Source organism: Narcine bancroftii, chromosome 2 (assembly GCF_036971445.1).
Source record: "Narcine bancroftii isolate sNarBan1 chromosome 2, sNarBan1.hap1, whole genome shotgun sequence".
NCBI lineage: Eukaryota > Metazoa > Chordata > Chondrichthyes > Torpediniformes > Narcinidae > Narcine > Narcine bancroftii.
The window spans coordinates 22,258,370-22,276,498 of NC_091470.1; the positions used below are offsets into that span (position 1 = coordinate 22,258,370).

Genomic DNA, 18,129 nt, shown 5'->3' on the forward strand with positions numbered 1-18,129 from the left:
GGGGGAGGGAGCCAGCCCAAGAGAAGGGGGAGGGAGCCAGCCCAAGAGAAGGGGGAGGGAGCCAGCCCAAGAGAAGGGGGAGGGAGCCAGCCCAAGAGAAGGGGGCGGGAGCCAGCCCAAGAGAAGGGGGAGGGAGATGGGGACAGACCCAGCCCAAGAGAAGGGGGAGGGAGCCAGCCCAAGAGAAGGGGGAGGGAGCCAGCCCAAGAGAAGGGGGAGGGAGCCAGCCCAAGAGAAGGGGGAGGGAGCCAGCCCAAGAGAAGGGGGAGGGAGCCAGCCCAAGAGAAGGGGGAGGGAGCCAGCCCAAGAGAAGGGGGCGGGAGCCAGCCCAAGAGAAGGGGGAGGGAGCCAGCCCAAGAGAAGGGGGAGGGAGATGGGGACAGACCCAGCCCAAGAGAAGGGGGAGGGAGATGGGGACAGACCCAGCCCAGGAGATGGGGACCGAGCCAGCCCAGGAGAGGGGGTGGGAGATGGGGACCGACCCACCCAAGTGGGCGGGTAGCCCGCCGGGAGATCCAGTGCCACCTTATGAAGCAGGGAATGGATGGCAGTGCTTTTAAACTGGGTTTTGGCGGCGACAGGCTGCTCACTATCCCCGCAGATTGAGCCGGGTGACAGTGGGGTATGGAGCTCGGATGGCGGGTGGCTGTTGGTCTCATGGTCCTGGCGGCTTTGTGTGTGGCCCAACCGGTCAAGTTTAAAGACTGCGGTGAGTCTAAGAAGGAAATTCCCTCCTCAAAAGATCCTTTTCTGGAAACCTTCTCCCCACCCCCACCCCACCGCACATCAAACCACACCACCTTTTACATGACCATATGTCCTGTCTTCAAAATAGTATGTTCTTTTTAAAGGAGTCGAATCAGTCTTTTTCCTGGGTATTTTTGAAATGTGATATAATTTCAAATTGTGTTCTAGTTACTGTATGAAGCCCCTTTCCCGCTTACCAGTGATCCCAGGAATCGAACGCCAATCGACCTTTAAAGTGGTCAGTGTGAAAGCAAAATCTGCTCAAAGCCGGCGTTGGACGACGTTATCTCACGCCGGGGTTGCCCGCCTCGCCCCCTCGTACAAACTCCGGCGTCTGCAGACACCGGTGTTGAGATCAGGCAAGTGTGATGCGAACAGCAACGTTGCAGGCACTTCCGATTAAAGGTTGAACAGACCAAACGTCGGGGATAAACCCCTGCAAGTGTGAAAGAGTTCAGTGTCCCGGTTAAGACTAGTGTAAAAGGCCAAACCCCCATTCCTATCCCGGGACACTGAACGGCCGATTTACTGGGATGCAAGTGTGAAAGGGGCTTAAGACTTGATTATGCAATTAAGTCTGAATTGGGCCTTGTAATTCCACTTTTGCAAATGTAGATGTCAAAGGATTTGTAGGGGTTTGCAGTAAAAAAAACTTTTGTGTGCTATTCAGGTAAATCAAACCAGGTAATGCAAAACTGAATAAGAGTGTTACAGGAAAATATAAAGTTAACTATAAACGATGTAATATACCAATTTCACATCCTGCGTGGATACAATGTTCGTAATGGAGAAACTAGCAGATCCTGCAATGACCTTTAGGAGGGCAAAGATATATAATCAATGTTTTGGACCTGAGCCCTTTGTCAAAGTATGAGCAAAAAGCAGGTAGGCAGGCTCCTTTGTGCCCATTTTTAAAATTGTGCTAAACCAGGTTTTTTTTGTGTGAATAACCTCATCAAACATCTGCTTGATCCTCCACGTCCCCCACCTTGGTCTCTCATGTTTTACTTCCACGACCCAGTATTAGTTACTGGCCCCTGTCTCGTCTCTTTATCTTTTCCTTTCCTCTTAGTCCTGATTCAGGATCTTGACCTGAATTGTTGACAGTTCCTTCTCCCCTTCCACATGTTATTCTGCCTGCAGAGTTCCCCAATGGTTTGTTTCTTTATTCTGTTCTCCAATAAAACATTAAACGTTGATGTGATCTGGAGTATTAAACTCTTTCTCTTTTCCGAAATGCTGATTTCTTGTAGAATCTATATATTTTTTATTTTGTCACTTTTGTTGCACTTTGCAAATATGTTATGGATGTTGTTTGTGGTAGTTTAAAAGAACTTTGTTAATTGCTACAGCATTCATTCTTATGAGCATAGGAAACTTATTGAATGCTGTTTATTTTAAGTGCTTGAAAATTTCATACATTATTTCTATTTTTCTCCAACTCTTTTAACTGGATCTCTTCTTTCAAACACTTTTGTTGCTGGCTGATTGCTTTGGTTATGACCACAAACAAATGACAGAGAATAATATAGCCGAGCAAATCATAGTCAGCTGCTTTGCATCTTTCCTGGCTGTGATTGGGACTTTTTGATTAAAAAATCTGGTTTGAGCAAGGTTTATTCCTTGTTTATTCCATCGTATTATATGGCGAGCTCTCCACTGGCCACCGTGACAGAGGTGCACCAAAGAAAAGGTACAAGGACTGCCTAAAGAAATCTCTTGGTGCCTGCCACATTGACCACCGCCAGTGGGCTGATAACGCCTCAAACCGTGCATCTTGGCGCCTCACAGTTTGGCGGGCAGCAGCCTCCTTTGAAGAAGACCGCAGAGCCCACCTCACTGACAAAAGGCAAAGGAGGAAAAACCCAACACCCAACCCCAACCAACCAATTTTCCCTTGCAACCGCTGCAATCGTGTCTGCCTGTCCCGCATCGGACTGGTCAGCCACAAACAAGCCTGCAGCTGACGTGGACTTTTTACCCCCTCCATAAATCTTCGTCCGCGAAGCCAAGCCAAAGATTCCTTGTTTACACCTTTTCAGGTAAGGGAGTGACAATAGTTGAGTGGAGGTAAAGGACCATTGATCCCAAATCAAATATTTTTGCGCATTATATTATTTAAAATCTTAATCAGTGGATCACTAAAATTTAACTATTTATCTGTCTATTATAACTTCCAACATTAATTGGTCTAACAAAAACATTGATTTGTTTTTGCCCTTTTGAATAACCCAGGCCTTTATCTATTCCACTGTTTCTATCTCTATATGGACCCACCTTCTGCCCATACCCCATCACCTCTTGGCAACACCCAGCTTCTTTCACCCATTGTATATGTAATATCACTTCCTCTTTAACCTCAATAAAGGATCCCACCCTGACTGATACGGTTGCTGAATACCTCCAGAAACTCATTGCTTGTTCAAGAATCCGGCATCTGCATTTTTTGTTTCTATAATCTGGGACTCAAGGGCCTTTGAGTGACAAGGAGAGACTGGATTGGCTGGGTCTGTTCTCCCTGAGGCCACAGAGGCTGAGGAGTGACCTTATTGACGTTTATCAGATCATGACGTACACAGATAAGGTGGATGGTCACAGTCTGTAATTAGAGAGCATGGGCTGAAGGTGAGAGGGGAATCATTTAAAAGTTACCTGAGCGGCAAATCTTTCCGCACAGGACATAAAACCGGAGAAAGTGGTAGAGGTGCAATGTTTAAAAGATATGTGAATAGGAAAGGGTTCGGATTTGTAAATGTAATTTGGCGCCTGTAATGCTGCCCTGACAGGTTTGTGACAATAAATTCTGATTCGTCTCTTTATCTTTTCCTTTCCTCTTAGTCCTGATTCAGGGTCTTGACCTGAAATGTTGACAGTTCCTTCTCCCCTTCCACATGTTTCTCTGATTCGGAATTGTCTATTGTCCTGAACAATGCTCAACAATTCTTGCTGGAGCCAAACAGGTCTATGAGATACACTAACTACCAGAGTATACATTGACTTGCCACAATCTGTCAAGACAGGGAAAGGGTTAATAGAGCGGGAGTTTGTACGTGCTCCCTGTGTCTGCGTGGGTTTTCCCCGGGGACTCCGGTTTCCTCCCACCATTCATAAAAACGTATGGGCTTGTATGTTAATTGGGTGTAATTAGACGCCACAGACTCGGGGGCTGGAAGGGTCTGTAACTGTGCTCTGTGTCGAAATTTTTTTTTAATTTAAAAAGGATAGGGAAATTCAGTTGCAGTTTGGGCAAAAGCAACAACCCCGTTGCAAAGAGACAAAAGAGACCTGAGTTTCATATCGGGTTTTGCGGGTGTGACAAAAAAACAAAGTTTTGCTGGTGTTGAACGCTGAGCTGTTGTCCATGAACGACAGCCTGACGTGGCTGAGTGGAGGGCCAGCAGGACGGCATCCACCTGCTGTGACGAGAGGTGAATGAAGTGGGTCCACGGCCTTCCAGAAGCAGGAGTTGATTTCCTCTATAGACCCAGAGTTCAAGCAACTGGCCAAAAAAAATTGCGGAAAATAAAAAGTTTTTTAAAAAATACAAAAGTTTAAAATCGATGCGCCTCCCCAATCGCGCAGCAACGAGAAAATTCACTTATCCACGTCTACCAATTTCCGTAGGGGTCAGATCCCAGGGGTGTTTTTTTTACTGTAAGTGCCACCAGCCATAATTGTTAAGGCGACTCGTCTTGTTTTCCTTGAGCTGTTTGTTGTCCTTTGGAAGCAGGTGGCGACTTCAGATCCAAGTAGCGAGAAGTTGAAAATATCTGCAAATCTCCAGCCAGTGAGTCTTAGATGTAGGAGTTTGGCTGAATGACCCCGATTCTATATTTCCAATTCATTTTTTAACTAATTTGCATTGCAGGATCTACAACTGGAAGAATCGTTACAGTGGATATCACACCCTGTCCGACTCTGCCATGCAGACTTCGTAAAGGGCACTCCTACGCCGTGAATGTGTCCTTTGTCAGCAGTAAGCCATAACATTTTAGTATAAAATTGTCAAAAAGAGACCTAGTCACAGTTTAAAATTGTGAAATCCATGTAGCTCAGAAGAAAGCTGTTGAATATGCGAATTCTCTGCCAAAACAGAGGGTCTGTTCCCCCTGTAGCTGTTCTTTATTCTCTAAATGATAACACGATTAGCACTGCAGGAGGTCAACACACAAAGCTGGTGAGAAACTCATCAGATCAAACAGTGTACTTTATAAGTTAGGGCTGGCACAGTTAGCGCTACGTTGTTAGAGCGCCAGCGATTGGGACCGGGGTTTGTTAGGAGTTGATACGTTCACCCCCTGTCTGCGTGGGTTTTCCCTGGGGGCTCTGATTTCCTTCCACTGTTTGAAACATACCGGGATTTGTATGTTAATTGAGTGTAATTGAGCTCATGGGTCGAAATGGCCTGTTACCCTGCTGTATGTCTAAAAGAAAATGGTCATTTGAGGCTTGAGCCTTTCCTCGAGGTATGAGCAGGTGCCCAAACTAAATGGTGGAGGGAAGGACAGGAGGGGAGGAGCCTAGTCCCAGTGACCTGCACCCAGTCCATAGCCCTACCTCACCCATCCATGTACCTGTCCAGATTTTTCTCAGATGCTAAAATTGAGTCTGCATTCACCACCTCAGCTGGCAGCTTGTTCCACTCTCCCACCACTCTGTAGCCCCTTTTACATAGAGCTTGAAAGCCAGCTTTTTTCCACCTTTCATGCTCTGTATGAAAAAAGTCCGGGTCACAACAGCAAGGAAAGATGATGTCGCGATGTTGGGTCCACAAAAGGTTCATAATCGGTAGCGAGTAGAGCAGGGGACACTACTAGGTGCATAGTGTGCGAATGTCGGCACTGCCTGTGTGAATCAGATTTGGTGGGTCTGGACACAAGGGTCTGCAATGACACGTAGCTTTTATCAACATACAACAATGTGTAGAAGAGCATGGGAGAATTTTAACGGGAATAAAACAATTTATAAAGGTTGGTAGGAAAATGTTAAACAATACACAATTACTGCTCCTCTGCCTTGCGGTCTATAGAAGTGTGTGAAAGGGGTGCTGTTCATTACATTTACAGACACTTAATATTGGCATGCATTTGTTTGCAGATAGCTGCAGTTGCTATAATGCAAAACTGTTCTGTAACCTCAATATTGGCAGCCATAACAATTGTATTTTTTAGGTTTGAATATCTATCTGTGAAAATTGCTAAAATCAACAGAAATAGTCTGTGTGCATGTGTTTTATTCTTATAACGTTGTCCCACCCTCCTTTATAAACTGCGTATGTGTTTCATTCCACTTAACATTTTCCTACACCCTTCTATAATTGTTGAGTGTTAATAAAAGCCACGTGTGATTACGAACCCTTGTGACCAGACCCAACAAATCTGATTCTTTTCTCAACATAATATCACACTAGGCACCAACACTGCTGTGCTACACGTCCCACCTCTTTTGCTTCGGGAAGCCGATTTGCTGTGTAAAAGGACTCATGGGTCTGGCTTTTCTCTATTCTGTGTGAACAAGCAAGCTGGATTCCAAAGGCAGGTCGTGTATACGGCAGTAACGATGCTTTTCAGTGCAAAAGGGTCTGGTGTGAAGACATTCCCCTAAACTTTTCCCCTTTCACTCTTAACCCATGTCCTCTGGTTGGTATCTCACCCACTCTCAGTGGGAAAACCCCTATTATTACTTACAGTAGGGGTATGGATTTAACAATGTGAGTTTATTGTGATATACATAAATACAATGGATGCACAAGAATTCATACTTGCTCCATCCAAATGGGTATGTAAAATACACCTACTGATTTGCCAAAAGTTTAAATGACCACAAATGCAAGACAAAAGAAGTGTTAATAAATATAAATGTATGTCTTGGAAAAAGTGGTAATAAAAATAAATATTCACAGCTGTAGGTTGTGCATGTGGACAGATCTTTTGATGGGAGGTGCTGAGAAAAGTTGTCAAGTAATGATGCCTGCAAGGGTTGTGGAAATTCAGTCAGGGATTTCAAAAGGGAATTGAACAGATGTTTGGGGTAAAATATTTTACAGACTATCAGTAAAGAACAGAAATTGGGCTTCTATTTTGCAAAGAAAGTTATAGAGGCCTTACTTGGAGATGTGAGGGCAGCCATTGGAAAGGTCAGGGACCTTCAGTAACAATATTACTTTGAATTAGTATTTTCAAAAGTGAAAATTGACTCTGCCACAAGATGACCAAAAAAAAAGTGTTTTTGTTTAAGCAAGTGGGTTTTAAGGTAGGTTACAGTTTTTTTTTTTGCGGGGGGGGGGTTGGGGAGTTGGTTGGTGGGAAATCTTTAGAGCTTTGGACCTTGGAAGCCAAAGCTATAGCTAACCATTGTGTTTCAAGTTTAAATAATCAACAGAAAAAAGGTTCCATATAAATATCTTGGCTATAGGTTTGGATGAATTAAATGTGTTTGAAAATGAGGATGAGAATTTTGAAATTAAAATGTGGCTTCACTGGAAACCAGGGCAGGTACCTGACTCTGTGGAAGGTGAGTGAAAGTCCATTTTAGGGCACAAAGAAAAGAAATTGGGATCTCCAAGTTTATGAAGAAAAGAATGAGGGAGGGTGTTTTATAATAACATTGAGATGCTGGAGAAACTCAGAGGTCCAGGCAACGTTCAAGGGCAAAAATAGTCATCTATGTTTCAGGTCGGGACTAATATTGCATTCATACAAAAGATAGAATTGGGGAAGGGCCAAGAGATGATGGGTAATTGGACAGAAGATGGTAGAGGGAGAGACCATTAGAAAGTTGAGGAGAAAAAACAAGAACAGATCATGGTAAAGAGATGGAAACTGTGGAACAAGGTACCAGTGGAAGTTACCTAAAATTAGAAAAAAATGAATGCCTTGCTTGCATTTAAGGCTGTCCAGGAAGAATATGATGTGTTAATCCTTGGGTTTATGTTTGATTCCACCCTGGCAATGGCTGAGGCTGAGGACAGACTTGTCTGTGTGGAAGTGCTGTGAGGAATTGAAATAGTTGGCGAGAGTAAGTTCAGACTTGGACCCACAGAGTGTACGTCTTGGGCTAAGTGGTCACCTGAGGTTCAAGGGGGTTTTGTAATACAAAATGTGGAGGTAAGTACTCTTGCTGTAATAGATCAGGAACTGACTGAGAAGAGCGTTTCATGAAAAGAAAAATTGTTATTGAAAGAAACTTAGAGAAGCCACTAGTTGTGTACCACTTTGGTACAGGTACACAATCCTTTATCCGGACATCTAAAATCCGGAAAGCTCCAAAATCTGGCAAGTGGGGAGAGAGACCGGCAGCGCGAGGGGGGGAGGGGAGAACAGCAGCACGAGTCAGGCCGGGTGGGGGGGAGGTGGGGGGGGCGAGTCAGCAGTGCGACTGGAAAAAGGGGGGAGTGGATATGGCAGCACAATTCGGATGGGCTTAAATCTGGTTTTCCGAAATCCAGAAAAATACAAAATTCAGAGCACAAGGGTTCCAAGGATGAGTATGAGTATATATAACTAGACTGGATGATAAAATTATAGAAAGATAGCCTTGTCTGACTTTAAAAGACTCAAGTAAATACAAATACATCATGTGCATCTCAAATTATTGGATCCACCTTACTTGCCTTGTCTGATTTGTGATACATTGTGCATAATTCTGAAGAAAAATCACTGGTAAATGCTTTTTAAACTCCATCGATATATTGGCCTCAGTGTTTTAGCAGAGCTTGAGAAACTTTCTAAAATGCAACTGTATTCCATTGCTTGAAAATGAGAAAGTCCTGAGAAATGATTTCCTTTTGATTTGCATTGAGAAGCTTGTTCTTTGTGTCCCAGTTAGCAGAAATGGTGACCTTTGTCTGAAACTCAGACTTGAATAAATGAGGACTAATAATTGCAATTTCTTTCACAGAAACATCAAGTGAAAGCACAGAGGCTGTTGTTTATGGCATTGTGAGTGGCATTCCAATTCCATTTAATATTCCTAACGCTGATGGTTGTAGATCTGGAGTTCAGTGTCCCATTCGGAATGATCAAAACTACCACTACCTCAACCACTTGCGAGTAAAAAGTGAATACCCGTCAGTAAGTATCGTAAAACACATGAATCCTAATGTCATAAACTTGATCATTGTTTCGACAAAGTAATATTTGGGCTAAGCTTTTGATATTATATACTTTACCAATCGGTATTTTCTACCCAAGTCCCTTTGGAATGGAGCTCTGCTTCGTCCAGTGAAGTGATGGTGTATCTTCAAGATGTGTCCATTTTTCTGTACCTTAGTATATGCCGCTTTTAAGCAAACTGAGATTCCAAAATCTGACCAGTAATAATGTGGCTGCTCCAACACAATTGGGGTGTGACTAACTCTTCTACAACCGTTTCAATAGCTGTCACCATGCCTTGCATGTGAATGAGACAATTCTCAGATTAGTGTAAGAACTTCCATGTTGTTGAGCTCATTACTCTTTGCTGGAGGGACATATTACTGGAAAATCTTGTTCACATGTTTTTGTTGTGTGAAAGCCATATTGTCAAGTTTAATGCCATCTGACTGTACAAGTGCAATCTGACGAAACAGCATTCTCCGGTCCTCAGTGCAAAACATACTGTATGCTGCAAGCCGACCCCTCAGCTCTTCCTTCAGTGTATTGATGACAACATTGGGGGGCAGCCTCTTGCACCCATGATGAGTTTGTCAACTTCATCCACTTCGCCCCGATCTCAAACTTACTTGGTCCATCTCTGACAACATTCTCCCCTTCCTGGATCTTTCTGTCTCCATCTGGGGAGACCAGCTTTCAACTGGCATGTATTATAAGCCCACCAACTCTCACAACTACCTTGACTACACTTCCTCACACCCTTTCTCCTGCAAGAATTCCATCCCCTTCTCTCAATTTCTCTGCCTCTGGCACATTTGTTCCCAAGATGAAATCTTCCTGTCCAGATTTTCCTAAATATCTGTCTTCTTCCACAAACATAGATTCCCCTCCACCATCATCAACTTCGCCTTCTCCTGCATCTTCTCCATTTCCCACTCTTCTGCCTTGGTGCCCTCTGCCCCCAAATGCAACAAACATAGAATTCCCCTTATCCTTACCTACCACTCCACCATCATCCACATCCAACACATTATCCTCTGAAATTTCTGGCACTTACAACAGGATCCCACAACCAGACACATCTTCCCCTCTCCTCCCCTCACTGCCTTCCATAGGAACTACTCCCTCCATTAATTTCTTGTGCACTCATCCCTCTCCACCAATTCCATCTCACCACCCCCCCCCCCCAACCCAGTACCTTCCCTTGTGGCCACAGGAGGTGCCACACGTGCCCACATCTCCTCCCTTACCTCAGTCTGTAGCCCCAAACAGGCCTTTCAAGTGAAGCAACACTTTATTTATGTATCCAGTGCTCCTTTACTGCATTCGGTGCTCCCTTTGTGGCCTTCTGTATGTCGGAGAGACTGGGTGCAAATTGGAAGATCACTTTGCTGATCACCTGCCCTCCATCTGCACCAGTGACTGAGACCTCCCAGTAGCCAACCAGTTCAGTTCTGTGTCCCATTCCCATACTCACATGTCTGTCCGTGGCCTTGTGTACTCTCGCACCAAGACCACCTGCAAATTGGAAACGCAACACCAGATTTTCCGTCTGGGCACTCTCCAGCCAGATGGCATTAACATTGACTTTTCTGGTTTCTGCTAACCTGCCTACCTTTTTACCCCTCCCCCCCTTCTCTTCTCCTTTTCCAGTTCTCCTCCCCACCCTGATCACTGCTGTCCCCTCCCTTCCTTCTCCATCTGTCATTTCCTGCTTTTGCGATCACCCTTACCCCCCACCCCCCCCCCCCACCTCCAACTTTTTTGTTTGGATGCCTGCCGAAATTCTGCCATACCTTGATGAAGGGCTCAAGCCCGAAACGTCGGATATGTATTTTAACTTTGGTATGTAAAGGATACTGCTTGATCGGTGGGTTTCTCCAGCTTTGCATTTTTACTTCAACCACAGTGTTTGCAGATTTTCGTGTTTTACTTCAGACATAACACACATACAGATAAACAATACATATGCATGACAGGTACTTCATCTATGCAAATAAAGAAATATTGTTTCATGAATGAGAGTCTCGGGTGGTCAGTGTGAGCAGTTTCTTTGGTCGTTCAGCATTCTCACTGCCTGTGGGAAGAAGCTGTTTCTCAGCCTAGAGGGGCTGACACTGGTACTTCTTGAAAGGGAGTTGCTGAAACATGCTGCGTGTGGGGTGGTAGGGGTCCTCAATGATTTTGCGTGCCCTCTTCAGACAACGATCCCGGTAAATCACGTTGATTGGGGGGTGGGGAGGGGGCGGGAGAACTCCAGTCATTGGTACTGTGGATAATTGCCACTTGCTCACTTGAGCTTTGTTTTATTGGTTAATTAACATTTAAAAACTGTTGCTCTATGAAGTTTTTTTAAGAATTTTAAATCTAGTTGGCATTTATTAGAGAGGTTTGTAATAGCACGGCAATTCATTTTTAAAGCAGAGATAATGTAGCCAATTGCCTGTTTTGCGTTGATTATTTTGTGATTTAAAGAAAGGTTTCATAGTGGAAAACTTGGAATGGTTCCAGAAGAAAATATTTGTTTAATTATAAAGTACATGTTTAATGTTCTTTCACATAGCAAAATCACTTCCTGAACAGTTACAAACCACTTCAATAACAACTATATTGTTCATCAATGCTTTTATGATTGGATGATCAGCAAGGATTGCCGTTCTTGCATGTAGTCACTTACCATATACAGGACCAATGTTGATTTGGACAAATGTCTTCCCAATCTGATGAGTCAAATGTAAAACAAAGGCCCCTTTTCCACTGGCATCCCAGTTAATTGGCCGTGCAGTGTCCTGGGATAGGAAGCCTTTTATGCTGTTTCCACTGGGCTGCCCTTAACTGGGACAGTAATTGCTTTTTCACTGAACACACTCATCCCCAGGATTTGGCGTGGTGGTGAATGTCTGCCAAGCTGCCTGTCTCCCCTCTGGAGAGCCTTGCTGTACTAACATTGGCTGTGGATTCTCTCTACCGTTAAGGACACTCCCCTTGGATATAACTGTATATGCACCTATTGTCTTTCATTATTGTACCATGAGTTTCTGCTAATAAAAGCCATGATTATTGTTTGACCGCATCGTCTTTGTCTACTTCAACTGGCACTTCAATTTTATTAGCAGAAATGGACGCAGCCCTCAAGCCAGAGCAGCTGATAATCGACCAGTCTGCCCCGAGGGCCAGAGAAATTTTCAACCACTTGTTCATTACTAGATTACTACATGGCTCGAAACAACGTGGTCGATGAGGCGATACAGTGGGGCCACCTGAACTCTCTGCTGGGTGAGGTCCCTTTCGCCAGGAGCTACCACTCTGGCTATAGCCCGGGAACGTCTGACTGCTTACTATACAGCGCCACGGATCGTGGTGCTTGCTCGACACCAGTTGCTGACTAGACGCCAGAAACCAAGGGAAAGTGATGCTGCCTATGCACTGCCCCGCGACTCGCTGGCAAACGAATGTGATGTCAGGGCAGTCAATGTGCAACAACACCGCAATGCCTTGAAGCTGGATGCTTTTGTCAACGGGATTGACTCCAGTTACATCCGACAGAGGCTGCTGGAGACGGAGACCTTAACCAGTCACTCTAACCAAAACACTGGGAAGAGCAATGCGGTCCAGTGAAATGCTAGAAACTGAAAAGGAAACATCATGGAGTGCTGGAACCCCGAAGGAAAGAAAAAGGCAAACTCTGTAAAATGCTACTTCTGTGATAAGAGCTGGCACCCCAGACAGAAGTGCTTGGCTCAATTTGCTACCTGCAGCTATTGTGGGAAACTCGGCCACTTTGTCAAAGCGGGTAAGGCGAAAAGTACTCCCACTGATAAGAAGAAGAAGAGAAGCACCAAGAAAATGTGTCCTGGAGCTGCAGGAGTGGAAGACAACTGTGAAAAGGGGGAATCTTCAGACGAGCAGGCTGAATCAACTTCAAGTGATGGCAAGGTGAGATCCCCTGTGATAGCTCAACTGACTCCAAAGCTTGGGGGATGTTACGGACTGGAATGGTCGACTATGAAGTGGGAGGTGAATGGTGAGACTCTTGACTGTCTAATAGACTCGGGGAGTGCTGACAGCTACATCCATGAGAGAGTTGCCAGAGCCTTAAATTTGCGGAGATATCCAGCGAACCGAAAGTTATCGATGGCTTGTAGTGAACTTACAAATACGGGACAAGTGTAAAGTTACTTTAAATTTGCAGGGACATTGCCTGGCTGATGTGTGGCTCTTTATTATGCCAGAGCTCTGCGCCCCTGTGGTACTGGGGTTAGATATTCAATCTCAGATGAACAGTGTAGTGTTAAATTTCAGTGGGCCACCACCCACATTTACCATTCCCCACGCTAGTTACTGCGGTCTGTCCGCATTAAAGATCAAAGCTCCCTCCCTTTTCAGTGATTTATCCCCCGAGTGTCGGCCGATTGCCACTAAAAGCCATTCTTACAGCAAAGAGGATCGTGAGTTTATCAAAGCTGACACCCAGAGATTGCTTAAAGAGGGAGTAATTGAACCCAGTAAGAATCCGTGGTGAGCACAGGTGGCAGTTGTGAAAATTCACACCAGACAATCAACCATTACACTAACCTGGATGCCTAACCCCCTGCCACGCATCAATGAAATGATGAATCAGATAGCGCAATACAAAATGTAGTCCACTATCAACCTCAAAGCAGCTTACCACCAAATCCCCATTTTTTAAAAAAAAAGGAATGACCCTATACAGCAGGGGTGTCGAACTCAAATTCACAGAGGGCCAAAATTAAAAACTTGGACTAAGTTATGGGGCAAACTAAATATTTATTGAAAATTTTCAATAACATCTGCATGTTTTATCTTCTTTCAACGTATGTAATGTTAAACTTTTTCTTATTAAAATAAATGTTTAATAATAGTTTTGGTTAAACTCTTTCCAGAAGAAGCATTAAGAAATGAGAAATAAAATATTCAATAAATAATATTTCTCTATAGCCTTTATGCTCCTTTTAAATGTATTTTTTTTCACAAGCCAACAAGTAAAAAAAATAACAACTTGCTTCAATGACAAACAGGTTTGTCTTTTAAAATGATGAACATATAGTCTGTCTCCCACCTATCTTGAAAGGTCCTGTTTTCTGTCTTTCGTTTGGCCATTTTTCGTCAGGGGTTTATTACGTGTGAGTTCGGCGACAGGTCGCAGATACTAATGAAAGTAAAGAGAGGAGGTGGGGACGATTAGCGGGCTGACGGGCCGGCGCCAACGCATTTGCAAAGCATTCTGGGATTTGTAGTATTAGCTGTGCGTGCGCTATACTGGCGCGGTGGCCAGCGGGCCAGCTCTAATACATATTTGATATGATCTTGCGGGGCAAATATAATTATATCACGGGCCAAATTTGAGTTTGACATGTGTGCTATACAGCCTTTGAGGCTGATTGGGGGTGGGGGTTATACCAGTTTAAAAGGGTACCTTTTGGAGTCACTAATGGTGTGTCAGTGTTTCAGAGGGAAATGGATAAGATTGTTAGGACGTATGAGTTACAGGGTATGTTTCCCTATCTGGATAACGTCACTATCTGTGGGAAAATACAGGCTGAGCAACAACTTAAAGAAATTTTTAGCAACAGCTAAAGAACTCAACCTTACATTTAACGAGGGCAAATGTGTGTTCAACGTGACAGAGCTACCCATTCTGGGCTACATTGTCCGCAAGGGCGAAATCCGCCAGACTCGGAAAGAATGGACCCCCTTAAGAAGTTAGCACCCCCAAACTCAGCAAAAGCCCTTAAAAGGTGTATGGGATTCTTTTCCTACTACTGCAAATGGGTTCGGGACAACATCACGAAGGCACGCCCTCTGTTTGACACTAAATCTTTTCCTCTCTCCAATGGCCTTGAAGGCTTTCGAGAGAATTAAAGCTGATATTGCCTAAGCTGCACTCTCGTCCATTGACGAGGATGTCCCATTCCAAGTGGAAACTGATGCCTCAGATTGTGCCTTGGCAGGAACCCTTAATCAAAAGGGCAGACCTGTGGCATTCTTCTCCCGCACGTTACACGGACCTGAACTTAAACATCCTGCCATTGAAAAAGAAGCCCAGGCTATTATTGAAGCTGTTCGCTACTGGAGACACTTTCTAGCCGGCAGAAAATTTACTCTTGTCACTGATCAGAAATCTGTAGCCTACATGTTCAGTACTAAACACAAAAGTAAAATCAAGAATGATAAGATGGCAAGCTGGCGAATAGAACTCTCAACTTGTAATTATGAGATCCAGTACAGACCGGGCAGGTTAGATGATCCATCTGACACATTGTCTCGATCTGCTGCTGGTGCTCAGCTGGAGGGGCTAAAAGAGATCCATAACAGACTGTGCCACCCAGGAGTCACGAGGTTCTTCCACTACATAAGGGCTAACAATCTTCCTTACTCTCTGGAAGAAGTCAGGAAACTGACTAAAAGCTGTCCCGTTTGGACAGAATGCAAACCGCAATACTTCAAAGCTCCGGAGGCCACTCTCATCAAGGCTACCCGACCTTTTGAAAGGATTAGCTTAGATTTTAAAGGACCGTTACCTTCCAACAACAAAAATATATATTTCCTTACTATAATTGACGAATATTCCAGGTTTCCCTTTGCGATACCCTGCCCTGACGTCTCGTCAGTGTCTATCATTAAGTCACTTGACAGAATTTTCAGCATTTTTGGTTTTCCCAATTATATTCATACCGATAGAGGCTCAGCATTCATGAGCGCTGAACTGCGGCAAGCCCTGCTATGGAAGGGGATTGCTACCAGCTGTACCATGAGTTACAACCCACAGGGCAATGGGCAGGTTGAAAGGGCTAAGGTTACAGTCCGGAAGACTCTTAATCTTGCTTTAAAAACATATGGTTACTCTGTTACCCTTTCCTAGGAAATCAGGAACTGTGATGGACTGGCCAGCCTGTTTATCTGAGCCTGGATCCGTGTTGCTGAAGAGCCATGCTCGGGTGTGTAAAACAGACCCCCTAGTCCAACCAGTTTAGCTACTGCATACCAACCCCAACTACACTCATGTTAGTTTGTCCCTTCTTCGCACCCCTACTCAAGAGGGAGCCTAAGAGGTTGGACTCACCCCCCCCCCACCCCCCCCCGGCCTGTGACCCCTAGTAAGCTTTCAGATGGCCATGCTGAGGTTCCACTGCCTCACGCTGGCGATTCTGGAGCAGGTCCAGAAGCCAGTCTTTCCCACACTACAGACCCAGGACCTGTACCAGTTCCCAATGTTGCAAAGGAGCCACCTGTTTAGAGACGAAGCACCAGAATTCGTAAACAACCTGATAGGCTGACATATTCATAAAACATCTCATTATATTTCGATTGCTTGCTAGATACTGGTGTATTTTGGCTGTTAGAGTATCTCAAGGCCAAACATGGTATCCATGTATTGCTTGCTTCAGTCTTTCCTAGCAGCTGTCCTTTTGATTTTAACCCTTCTTCTGCTGGGGGGAGACTGTGGTGAATGTCTGCCAAGCTGCCTGTCTCCCCTCTGGCGAGCCTTGCTGTACTAACATTGGCTGTGCATTATCTCTACTGTTAAGGACACTCCCCTTGGATATAACTGTATATGCACCTATTATCTTTCATTATTGTACCATGAGTTTCTGCTAATAAAAGCCATGATTATTGTTTGACCGCATCGTCTTTGTCTACTTTATCAACTGGCACTTCAGGCATGTTCTACCTTCAACTGGAAATGGGTGACTTTCTGCCATCTCTTTTCCACTGGTTTTAACCCCGGGGATATGAGTTGGGGTAGAGGTGGTTAATCTCTGGCATGAAATGACGTCATGTCTCGCCGGCGCTTGAACAGTGTTCCTTTTCCACTGGACCCCGTCCCAGTAAATTCCCAGTTAGTTCCTGGGAACAGGGTGCCAATGGAAAAGGGGCCAAAGATGAGAACTGGTATGTTATATACACTCTGCTGTTGGACCTCAGCAGGTCAGCAGCTTCAATGGGAGAAAAAGAATGGTCGGCATTTCAAACCTCTTTTTTTTCTCCACTCATGCCGTTTAACCCTCTGAACTTCTTTGGCAGAGTTCAGCATCTGCATGTCTCTGCAGGAAACTGTATATTTTCATTTCCCATCAATGGAAGCCAGCTATTCGATGACTTTCTGCAGCGTGCAGTTTGAAACATTGCATCCATTCTTGCATTCTATTTGACAGCAGATGAATGAAGAGGGTGAATCTGTTCCATTTGTAAACAACTGTTTTTAGGAAATGCCAGTCTTTTTGTTCATTGAAACAATCTCTATAGAGAGACCCGAAATGTAGTAACTTGGGATTTGTCATTAATTGTACTGGTCTTGAATGCATTAAACAGTGGGAAAGATAGGAAAAATGTAAGGAGAATGAATTATGCAGATAATTGGCAGTTGAAATTTAATGTGAGGTGATTTGTTAGAGTAGTTCTTGAACGAGGGATTACAGCAATCCTTAGGCTGGAGAATCTGAGTTATTTTGGAGTTATGAAGATTGGGAGATGGTCGAATAGAAGGATGGTCGTCATTAAGAGAAGATTTGAGAACTGGCTAGAAGGTTAAAGGGAAAATGAGGGATGATTTATTTACTCATTGTTTTGCTTGCAGCATAAGGGGCCCATTGAGGCTCTGCCACCTCTGAGCATCCTCATTCCTCACATTTTGTCGAATCTCATCAACTCTTCCCTCAAGCCAACCGTGACCCAACTATGGATCATTAACCTACTGGTATGCCTTGTGATGTTGGAGGAGACATGAGCCCATTGTGGTGCTGGGGGGAGAGGGGGGAAATGTACAAACTCCTGTATGGTTGATGGAAAAATGATCAATCTCTGCTTGAAGGTGAATTGGATAGACACTTGAGAGAATTAAGGGGAATGAACAGGGAAATTCGTTCAACTGGAAGCCAGCTTGGCCATAACAATCCTATGCTAAAACCTCTGAATTTTGTCTTCTTTTCCCCAGATTAAATTGGTGGTTGAATGGAAGCTGAAAGACGAACTTGACAGAGTCCTCTTTTGCTGGAGGATCCCTGTACAGATATGCAACTGAATGAATGTGTATGCCAATGCAACAATATCCATTTGTCCACTATGTAACCAAGTAGTTTCTATTACCTGTGCATTTAAAGACTGAGCCAAATTGAAGTACGGTAAATGTTGATATTTTTGTATTAATTTTTGTGTTTTTAACATGCATTTCTAAACAGTGATCTCACCCAGCCTTGCATTTTTTAAACAATTGAGTGGATTAATAAACATTTGAATTAGAGTTGAATATGTTTTTTTTAAACCCCTC

At 44.2% G+C, this 18,129-nt stretch overlaps 1 protein-coding gene across 3 annotated transcripts; it reads left to right on the forward strand.

Annotated features, from left to right (window-relative positions):
* The first annotated feature begins 434 nt into the window (after positions 1 to 434).
* npc2.2 (NPC intracellular cholesterol transporter 2, tandem duplicate 2) lies at positions 435 to 18,108 on the forward strand. Of its 3 annotated transcripts, XM_069916099.1 has the most exons (5): positions 435 to 709; positions 4,616 to 4,723; positions 8,647 to 8,819; positions 17,440 to 17,559; positions 17,797 to 18,108. In XM_069916099.1, exons 1-5 carry the CDS (start codon positions 625 to 627, stop codon positions 17,881 to 17,883), a joined length of 573 nt encoding a protein of 190 aa, XP_069772200.1. In that variant the 5' UTR covers positions 435 to 624; the 3' UTR covers positions 17,884 to 18,108. The 3 variants fall into 3 exon arrangements, with proteins under 3 accessions (XP_069772200.1, XP_069772201.1, XP_069772202.1); XM_069916100.1 differs by lacking the exon at positions 4,616 to 4,723; XM_069916101.1 differs by lacking the exon at positions 17,440 to 17,559 and having other exon boundaries at positions 441 to 709.
* Positions 18,109 to 18,129: the final 21 nt, after the last annotated feature.